Here is an 11,269-nt window from a genome sequence, read left to right on the forward strand (position 1 = left end):
ACCATTAAAGGTTTCCAAAAACTAATGGCTTTTGGCTCTGTTGTGCAGATTGACATTTAGCATCTGTGTTCAAGTAAAAGTTACAGAAGCCGTTAGCAGGGATCATTTTAATCCATGAGCTAGATTAAGATAGCAAAATCCCGAAAAAAATAAATAAATGTGAAAGTCATAAAATACACCTGTAATGACAAATTTCAGCAGCACATACCCTCTCCAGGTGACATGGTGAAACAGTGAAGTTTGGAGGTGTGATGCGCGTGGAGTTTGAGATCTTCAGATCCGCAGCGCATCTGTATCGAGGCGGGATTCGAGCCACAGCAGTCAGCAGGGACGCGTTTCGGGCAGATGTCTGTTTTACTGCTGAACATGGAGAGAGCGAGCTCGGTGAAATCTGTCTGATGACTGACCATCCCAATAAGCGCTGCAGATTTCTGCATATGGACCTCTGACTTCCAAGTGTGCATGTCAGTCCCCATACAATAATAGTCCTTATCGTTTCTTGAACCTGTGGGATGAAGGATCACAGCATGAACTTGAACTTCATTTGAAGGAATAAACTCTTACAGCTCTCAGAGGACTCTGAAGCAGCATGATAAACATATAACCAAAAAAAGAAAGAAAAAACGTTATAAAACAGCAAAACACACTGAATAATTATTGTTTTTAAATGTTGTAGTAGATTTTTTTTAACAAAGCCTACCTATTTAAACCCTCCAAAGCAAGAAAGAGAGGAGCTTTTGATTGAATGTTGATGACTCTCAACTTCTGCGTCCAACAGGCTGTTATATGTGTTCTTACCGACCGCATCCTCTCTCCTGTTTCAGCTGCAATTTTATGAGTTTTCTATAGCATCAATTCTGAAAACCAAAACATGCGTCCCTGCTTTGATTGACAGCTGGAAGTGCCAATGAATATCCACTGCTGAAAGGGGCGGGATCAATCGGGAACAAACTGGATATAGCATGTTTTGTGAATAGTGAAACTGATCTCGAGCCACTTCAAACTGGGAATGATAATTTGCATTCATACAACTAAAACAGTCCTGTACAACTTCCTCAGATAAACAAGCTACATCAGAAATGAGATTCGTCATCACACAGCAACAAATAATGACCTATTGTTCAACCGAAAAAAACAAGATCATTAAGAGTACACAGATCAGTAATAAATATTTCATAGGCTAATTATCTGGAGGATGATGTAGCAGTGGCGTAAAAAATATAGCTTTTATTTTTTTATTACTTTCGGTTCAGAGAATAAGACTCCCAATGGGAATTGAAATAAAAGTAGCGAGTAGTGAAAGGCAAAAAAAAAAATAGAAGAGGTTTTTAGTAAAACATATCAACAGTGACATCTTATGGGCATCTTAAGAAACTAACATTAAAACGTCATTCGGACTAATAATATTATAAAGACCATTAATGGAACGTTTTGACATAGCCTAAAATATATATCAATAACAATATGTTATTTATCGGTGGGAGTTTTTTTTTTGTTTGTTTGTTTGTTTTTTTATTTGGTCCACTATGATCCGAATACAACAGCAATCCACCAATATACAAGCGAAGTTTGATTCCCTTTCATAGGTCACTTCGATGCTGCGGTGACGTCACCACGTATGGGAACACCTTCAGTGTGACGAATGTCTGAAGCCCTATACCATCCCGCCAATCTTATTGGCCAAATAGCGCGTGGCACCGCCCAGCATGCGTAGGCATATATATACCTGGTGCCGTGCGCCATTTACCTCAGATTTCATTCCTTCAGTACGAAGTGAATCTTCTGTGCCCTATTGTCTCGCGTTCTCAGCGATCGTCTACGAGCAGTATACTCCTCTCCGCGGACGCGATGAGCTTCAAAAAGTGCAAGGACCCGTGTACCAGGTACATCGTTCAGGGGGACACTCATGACAGGTGCGTAGTTTGCCTAGGCTTACACCACGCACAGGAGGCGCTTAGCGGCCTTTCTTCATGCCCCCATTGCGATGGCCTGCGACTCAGGGTGCTTCGCTCTAGGGTAGATGTGTTCTCCGATGTTACCGTGTCTAACCCCCGCCACACCACTTCTGCGACTGCCGAGGCACCGCACGAGGTGATAGCTTGGGGTGACACGTGTGACATGGAGTTCGAGGACAGTTCAGCGATGGAAAATTACTCTCCACATTGCTCGCTCTCCCCTACCCTAATACACAGGAAAACTTTTGAACCTGTCGTCTTTTTCTGTGAGGATTTACGGGCCCACACCGGGGGCATGTAGTGCCATCTCCTTCGGTTGTGACCGCCATGATGACGACGTTCTTTCCACTGCGGCCTCGGGGTCCGAGGACTTCGCGGCCGACACGAGCCCTCTCCCTCCTAGTGGACAGGAGAGGCGTGTTTCCCCCTCCTACAGTGAGCTGTTGGATGTGGTTTCCCGTGCAGTGAGTACATTGGGGCTGGAATGGGAGGTTGAGAAGGCCGAGGCCCAACCTTCTTCGAAGCTGGACGACCGTTTCCTAACTAGTCGGACACCTGCGCAGCCCCGGAGGCCTTTACCCTTTTTCCCGGACCTCCACCAGGAGGTTTCGAGGTCCTGGAAACAGCCGTTTGCGGCGCGCATCACGAACACTGCGGCCGCGGATTTCGCCACCATTTCGGGCATGGCGAGTCATGGCTATACAGCGATACCGCCGGTTGAAGAGACTCTCGCCGAACATCTTGCGCCTAATTCGGCCGCGGCGTGGAAGGCGTGTCGAGTCACGTCTAGTTTAGTGGGAAAATCCTATATGGCCGCTGGCCAAGCGGCTGCTTCGCTTCATTCTATGGCGGTCCTTCAGGCCTACCAAGCGGAGCTGTTAAAAGGATTGGACGAGGGGGACGGCATTACACCTGAGGCGGTCAAGGAACTATGGCGAGCAACTGATTTGGCGCTTCGTGCTACCAAACATACTGCTCGAGCAGTGGGCCGTTCCATGGCTGGATTAATTACGGTTGATCGCCACCTCTGGCTTAATCTCACCGATATAATGGAAAAGGATAAATCTTTACTCATGGATGCCCCTGTGTCTAAGGACAGTTTATTTGGAGAGGCTGTCACTTCAGTGGTGGAGAAGTTCAGAGCAGCGAAACAGCAATCAGCCGCTTTCCGCCAGCTGATTCCCCGCAGACCCAGAGAGGTTGAGCGCCGTCAGGCGCCCGTGCGTTCTCGCTCAACCTCCTCTCACCGCCAGCGAGTGCCCTCTCGGGAAGAGCCTTCACCTATGGCACCCCCCGCTAGGACTGGGGCCCTAGGGTTGTTCCACCGGCTCAACAACGCCAGCGAAAAAGGTTGAACCTGAGTTCGACGGCCAATGCCTCTCGTTCTCGGGCACCTAACAGCAGCTCCTGATTTTTTCGCTGCCTGCCAGGGACTGTGCCCTCCGCTAGAGAGCGCTGTTGGACCGCTTTCGCACATCCAACACTCTCATTGCAGTCCCCACGCTCAAACCCTGACTGTTTCGCTGCAAACAGCGCCTCGAACAGCATTGGAGCGAACTGTAACACCAATCGCTTCCTCAGACACTATGCACGATCCAGTTTTCAGAGCTCGAGGAGCGCTTCAAAGGGTCGTCATCGAACGGCCCGTCATGACGGCTCGCACAGCCGCCGCTGTTTCGCTAGCGGCAGAGCCCGATGCTCAATCTGTTGGCCTAATTCCTGCCGTGGACACGTTTCAGGATTACGTACAACGAGATGCAACGGCTGCTATGCATATACTTCCCCTGTGCATGAACACCGTGAGTCTTTCGTGCCCGGACATTTCTATGTGTGCAACAGCGTTGCAGGAAACAAACATTTTGAAACCGCTGATATTGTTTCGGGCCGCGTGGGAACGCTTGCCCTGCATTTCTCAATGGGTGTTACGCACAATTTGTCACGGATACACCATTCAGTTTCGGAAAGGCCCGCCCCCTTTCCGCGGAATTCTCTCCACGGTGATGAAACCCATGGACATGGCGGTGCTGAGGCAGGAAATGTTAGCTCTACTGAGCAAAGGGGCTATAGAAGAAGTACACCCCTCTCAGATGGAGTCAGGGTTTTACAGCCGTTTTTTTGTGGTACCAAAAAAGGACGGCGGATTACGACCCATTCTGGATTTACGCCGTCTAAATCTTGCACTCAGGTCGAGCAAATTCAAGATGTTGACGGTAAAATCTATTTTGTCTCAGATTCAACCAAACGACTGGTTTGTCACGATCGATCTGAAGGATGCTTATTTTCATATTCAGATCATCGAGAGACACCGGAAGTTCCTCAGATTCGCTTTGGAGGGCAAAGCGTATCAGTACCGCGTTCTTCCCTTTGGCTTAGCGCTAGCTCCCCGTACATTCTCAAAATGCATGGACGCAGCTCTGGCCCCGTTGCGGCTCCGGGGCGTCCGTGTGTTAAACTATCTGGACAACTGGCTGGTGTTAGCGCAATCTCAGACTCAAGCACACTCTCATCGAGATATTGTGCTGAATAATTTACACAGCCTGGGTTTACGCACAAACTTCCAGAAAAGTGTGTTAATCCCCTCTCAACGGATTACTTTTCTGGGAATAGAATTGGACTCTCGCGCGATGACAGCAAAGCTTTCTGTCCCGCGCGCTCAGTCGATTACGTCATGCGTTCAGCACTTCAGGGCGGGTCACACAGTGACAGTGAGACTGTGCCTCAGACTGCTAGGTCTAATGGCGGCGGCGCTTCCCGTGATCCATCTGGGTTTGCTTTACATGCGCCCGTTTCAGTGGTGGACGAAACGACAGAATATTTCACCCCGTTGTTCTCCGCATCGAACGATCTCGGTGACGCGGAGGTGTGTGATGTCGTTAAAACAATGGACATCAGCCGAATTTCTCCTCATCGGGGTTCGGCTGGGAATTTGTGCTTCCCGAGAGACTGTCACGACAGATGCGTCTTTGACCGGGTGGGGAGCTGTTTGTCAGGGGCGCCCAGCCCACGGAGTGTGGACAGCGGCACAACGCAGCTGGCACATAAACAAATTGGAATTACTGGCGGTTTTTCTGGCTCTCCAGTATTTTTCGAGTCTACTGACCGGCCGTCATGTGCTTCTCAGAACGGACAACACTGCGGTCGTGGCTTATCTGAACCATCAGGGAGGATTACTTTCTCGCCCCCTGTGCAGGCTGGCGAGGCATATTCTTCTTTGGTCTCACGACAGATTTCTGTCGATCCGGGCTGTTCACATCCCCGGACGACTGAACTTCGGAGCGGATTTACTATCCAGACAGGCTCTGGAACAAGGGGAATGGAGATTACACCCCCAAACGGTGAATCACCTATGGCATATTTTCGGGGAAGCGAAAGTGGATTTATTCGCGTCGAGCACGACTACGCATTGCCCGCTATGGTTCTCCCTATGCCCTCCATCACCCCTGGGTCTGGATGCGCTAGCTCACAGCTGGCCCAGGACCAGTTTGTATGCGTTTCCTCCGATTCGGCTGGTCCCAGCGGTATTATGCAGAATACGGCGGGACAGAGTGGGACAGCTGCTGCTGGTGGCTCCGCGATGGCACACACAGCCGTGGTTTGCGGATCTCATTAATCTGTTAGCGGGCTCTCCGGTGGAGATTCCCCTCAGACGGGATTTATTATCGCAAGCACAGGGACGGATCTGGCATCCGAGCCCAGATCTGTGGAACCTGTGGGCGTGGCCTCTGAGCGGAGTGAGTTGATATGTCCCGGTCTTTCTGCTGAAACTACCGAGACTATACTGAACTCTAGAGCAGTTTCTATGAGACGCTTATATGCTTTCAAGTGGAAACTGTTTATGACATGGTGTGAAACTCATGATGTGGATCCAGTTTACTGCCCTGTGGCTTCAGTACTGGAGTTTCTTCAAGACCGTTTTTCGGAGGGATTGACACCAGCCACCCTGAAGGTTTATGTGGCAGCTATCTCAGCTCACCATGAGCATATAGGTGGTGTTTCAGTGGGTCGTCATCCACTGGTTTCTCGCTTATACAGGGTGCGCGACGGTTGAGACCTTTCCGAATATATTTACGTTGCGTGACGTTCCAGTAGAGCCAGCTGTTTTCGCTAGGCGCCTGGCGAATCAACAAATCCTTCTATGGCAAAAGCTTATGAATATTATTAATGAATATCAAGTAACAGAAAGGTTACCAAGCAACACCAACATGACCTAATTAATAATAATGAGCAAAACCTTTTCACAAGTAAGATTTGATCCTGAATTTTGGCGTCATGTAATGTTGTCAAGGTTTGGAGGGCTGTTAGCTTTGCTACAACACAGGCAAAGTTTGATCTAGTTATTGTTCATGTAACGTTACAGTTGAGACACCCCTCGCTGCAGACTGTAGCGCGGTGACGTACGTACGTCACATATGTGTTTACCGCGCATGCGCTAGTAATTTGCATTGCGTGATGAAGTTAGTTGTTTTCGCATCGTGCGTGCATTAAAACAATAGACAGTAAAAGAAATGGACACAGCAACCCCATTGGATGCAACCAGGGGGGCAGGGTTTCATATTTTTTGAAGCACCCCCGGGCGCCGCCATTGGCTAGCGGACCCCCACCTGCTGTTAGCATTCCATTGACTCCCATTCATTTTGGCGTCACTTTGACAGCGAATAACTTTACATCTGAGGCGTTTAAAGACTCCATTTGTCCATTAATTATTTCTAAAGAAACACGAAAATGTATAAAAGGCTCCATTACCTTGTATCTTACGTTATGGTCCCGTAGAAGCAGTTTTTGTAAAAAATAGGCTAACGATTGCGTCATAACCAGCGACTCTCTGTCGCACAGTAAAGAAATTACCGTATTGACAGGAGGAGAAGCTCGCAGGAAATCTTTTACTATCTATGAGGCTATCGGGGGAAAGTGGAGGCATGAAGTCAAGGGAGATAATTAATCAGAATACTTACCAAAATTTGCTCCTGTTCACTCTCGCCTTCTCTGGAAGATTCGGTGGGTGATTCAGATTTCTCTTGGCACAGCGATTAGAAGATTTACAGGTTGCTCACGTGACATCTACGTCATCAAGCTCAGTTTGAGTCTGCGCAGTACGCCCGACCCCTAGGAAGTATAGTGCTTCTAATTGACTTCACTTGTCTCGTTGAATCCAATGGGGTCGCTGTGTCCATTTCTTTTACTGTCTATGGATTCAACGGAGACAAGTGAAGTCAATTAGAAGCAAGCACTTCCTGGGGGTTGGGCGTACTGCGCAGTCTCAAACTGAGCTTGATGAAGTGGTTTTAATCAGGGGGGCAGGGTTTCATATTTTATTGAAGCAGCCCCGGGCGCCGCTATTGGCTAGCGGACCCCCACCTGCTGTTAGCATTCCATTGACTCCAATTCATTTTGGGATGTCATATCTGGGGGGCGTGGAGGCTTAAAGTCAAGGGAGATAATTAATCAGAATGCTTACCAAAATTTGCTCCTGTTCACGCTCGCCTTCTCTGGAAGATTCGGTGGGTGATTCAGATTTCTCTTGGCACAGCGTTTAGAAGATTTACAGGTTGCTCACGTGACATCTACATCATCAAGTTCAGTTTGAATCTGCGCAGTACGCAGGAAGTGCATGCTTCTAATTTACTTCACTTGTCTCAGTTGAATCCAATGGGGTCGCTGTGTCCATTTCTTTTACTGTCTATGATTAAAACATGTGAATAACAGAAAACTGTTCGCATTGGAAGATCTTCATATGCAGATGATGGAGCGCTGTGGAAAAGAGGGCGTAATGTAAAGTATGTGGGAAAATGTTTGCAGAATGCCGTTAAAATGGTAGAAAACTGGGCAAATGAATGGGGCTTTCGTTTTTCAGTAGATAAAACTCAGGTAATTTGTTTTGCAAAAAGGAAAAGTAACCCTACCATTAACATTAAATTATATGGACAAGAAGTGAATCAAACAGCAGTTGTGAGGTTTCTAGGTATATGGATGGATTTGAAACTGAATTTTAGTATACATATACAGAAACTGGTTGACAAATGCAAAAAAATCAATAAATGTTATGAGGTGTTTAGCAGGAGTTGATTGGGGAGCAAGTCACCAGTCCCTTAAAATAATATATTGTGCTCTAATAAGATCGGCAATAGATTATGGCAGTATGGTATATTGCTCTGCATCCAAAACACAACTCGTAAAACTAGAGGCAATTCAATAAGCTATGCGAATTTGTTGTGGAGCGTTTAGATCCTCCCCAATATCAGCAGTGCAAGTAGAGATGGGTTTATTGCCTCAAGTAATTCGTAGGCTCAAGTTAAAAATGAGGTATTTCATAAGCATATAAAGGGACACTCGAACAGTCACCCAGTTAAAATGGTGTTGGAGGACTGTTGGGAAAATGGACATAAAAGGTTATCAATTTTTGGATGGAAGGCCAGTGAGGAAGCCCGGAGAATAATTAAGTGATTACAATGTTGCCCCTACTATGGCTAGGTCAGCAAATCCTCCTTGGCTTTTCCCAATGCCTTTGATTGATATCCAATTGCTTAAAGAAAAGCATAACAATACAAATGGATTAGAAAATCTAGGTATACAGCAATACATAGATCAAACATATTATAGTGCAGTGCAAATATATATAGATGGTTCAAAAGACCCAGAATTTGGGAAAACAGCAGTAGCGGTATATATTCCACTTTTTAACACTAGAATGTCAAAAAGAACTTCAGATCATATTTCGGTATTCACTGCAGAAATAATAGCAATATGTGTAGCACTTCAGTGGATAGAAGAAATACAACCAACAAGGGGAGTGATTTGTACAGATTCTCTATCAGCTCTATATAGCTTGGAAAGTGGAACATCATCAGCAAGGAAAGACATCATAAACGAAGTAATGCAGAGTCTCTACAGAACAAGACAGTATGGAATTCTGGTAAATCTTGTATGGATTCCATCGCATATGGGTGTGAAAGGAAATGAGGAGGCTGGCAATCTGGCAAAACAGGCATTAAATCATTCACAAATTGACGTTGAAGTGGCATTAAGTAAAACAGAAATTAAAGTGATAATAGCGAAACAAATACAGGAAATTTGGCAGAAGGAATGGAATGAAGGAACAAAAGCTAGACATTTTTACTGCATTCAAGAAAAAGTTGGTTCAGAGAGAAGAAGATTCGGAAACAGGAAAGAGGACATTTAAGTCACAAGGATGCGTATTGGACATTGTTTATTAAATCAATGCTTACAAAGAATTGGTAAACATGAGAATGGAAATTGTGATAAATGTAGGTTAGCTGAAACTGTAGAACATGTGATTATAGAATGTGAAGCTTATGAAAGAGAGCGGTCCCAGCTAAGAAACGCTTTAAGAAATATAGAAATCAATGAGCTGACACTTCAGGTTCTCCTAGGAGAAGGTACCAAACAGTCAATAATTTATCATGAGTTATTTATATTTTTAAAGAAAACAGGATTATTTAATAGGATTTAAGAAAGAGTAGATCTAGCTTAAACTTCCTTTCCAATATGCGCTTCACACTCCATTTCAGTAGGTGGCGGGAATGCACATTTTAAGTTGGTTTGCCAACCGCCATAAAATCCTAGAAGAAGAAGAAGAAAACTGTTCGCAACACCCAGGCGGCAAGGAAGTCGACCGGAAGTTGAAGTCGGCTGCGTGCTACCATTTTGTAGCAGAACTTCACTTGCGTTAGCATCCCATTGACTCCCATTCATTTTGGCGTCACTTTGACAGCGAATAACTTTACATCTGAGGCATTTAAAGACTCCATTTGTCCATTATTTATTTCTAAAGATACACGAAAATGTATAAAGGGCTCCATTACCTTCTATGTTACATTATGGCCCCGTAGAAACAGTTTTTGTAAAAATAGGCTAACGATTGTGTCATATTCACTGGACTCTCTGTTGCACAGTAGAGAAATTACCGTACAGACAGGAGGAGAAGCTCGCAGGCAATGGGGAGACGTCAAGAGAGAAGCCCATAGATATAGAGTCCATAAAAGCAACGGGACAAAATATTTCAACAACGTTTTTAAGCTTTTATCAATGAACTTTAATAATTTATCTACTTCATTAAATAATGAAGTATGGGTAACGGCCGGTATATTGACGGGAATGGAGAAATTATCAGGAAATTATACAGGCAGTGTAAGAAAAATCTCAATGTCAATCGCGGTTAACTTTCTTTTATTTATTTACAGATCTATGCTTGAAGATGAATGTGATCCCTTTCATCCTGGTCGGAAGCCATCTACAAAATGTCATAGCCTACATAACAACCCAACCGGCATTTCAACTTTGATTCAACGTTGAAACAACGTCAGGTACCATGGTTGAATCAACGTTGTTGGATCAACGTTGAAAACACGACATTGATTCACCGTTGAAATCCCGACGTGGATTCACCGTTGAAATCACGACACTGTTTCACAGTCTTACCTTCAAAAACTTTGGGGAAGTCGTGGCCTAATGGTTAGAGAGTCGGACTCCCAATCGAAAGGTTGTGAGTTCGAGTCCCGGGCCGGCAGGAATTGTGGGTGGGGGGAGTGCATGTACAGTTCTCTCCACCTTCAATACCACGACTTAGGTGCCCTTGAGCAAGGCATCGAACCCCCAACTGCTCCCCGGGTGCCGCAGCATAAATGGCTGCCCACTGCTCCGGGTGTGTGCTCACAGTGTGTGTGTGTGTGTGTTCACTGCTCTGTGTGTGTGCGCATTTCGGATGGGTTAAATGCAGAGCACAAATTCTGAGTATGGGTCACCATACTTGGCTGAATGTCACTTCACTTCATTATGGGTGAATTAGGGTCGTTCTGCAGACCTTGGATGAAAGCTGAGCGAGGTGTTGATTTTGAAAAGTTAATCAACGTTGATAACACGACGTTGTTTCACAGTCGTACCTTGCACCGTGTATAAAGACACAATTGTATGTTCAATTAGATCCTAGTTGGCACTGTACATGCAAGGCTAAAAATCAAATGACTGGCAGCAATGGCTTTACAATCAACTTCAAAAAACTACCACATGCTCAAAATTGTAAAACAGCAGTTTTATTTTGGAAACATACTGTATAAAACAGATGAAAATAATCCCAAACTTTATTATGCAGAGTATAATAAAGATTAACGATGGCAGTTTGCATGCACAGCTACTAGAAGATTTACATCTGTCAGACAGGTTGCTGACGTCATCAAGCTTAGTTTGAGTCTGCGCGTCAGAAACGGAAGTGCTAAAAATCGCTAAAAATGGGCTTCACTTGTCTCAATTGAGTTCCAATGGGGTCACTGTGTCCATTTCTTTTACTGTCTATGGCACCA

At 45.4% G+C, this 11,269-nt stretch overlaps 1 protein-coding gene across 3 annotated transcripts in view; it reads right to left on the bottom strand.

Annotated features, from left to right (window-relative positions):
- Positions 1-930, bottom strand: part of LOC132114723 (zinc finger protein GLIS1-like) — an 83,535-nt gene extending 82,605 nt beyond the window's left edge. For 2 of the 3 annotated variants that reach the window (XM_059523003.1, XM_059523001.1), the window contains exons 1-2: positions 701-890; positions 209-505 (exon numbers count right to left, since the gene is read on the bottom strand). In XM_059523003.1, the coding sequence (XP_059378986.1) occupies positions 209-476 (268 nt within the window). In that variant the 5' untranslated portion in view covers positions 477-505; positions 701-890. Of the gene's footprint in view, positions 1-208; positions 506-700 lie in introns of all 3 variants that reach the window. The other variant, XM_059523002.1, reaches the window with a different exon arrangement.
- Between the last annotated feature and the right edge of the window lie 10,339 nt (positions 931-11,269).

The sequence above is a fragment of the Carassius carassius genome, chromosome 34, assembly GCF_963082965.1.
Source record: "Carassius carassius chromosome 34, fCarCar2.1, whole genome shotgun sequence".
Lineage (NCBI taxonomy): Eukaryota > Metazoa > Chordata > Actinopteri > Cypriniformes > Cyprinidae > Carassius > Carassius carassius.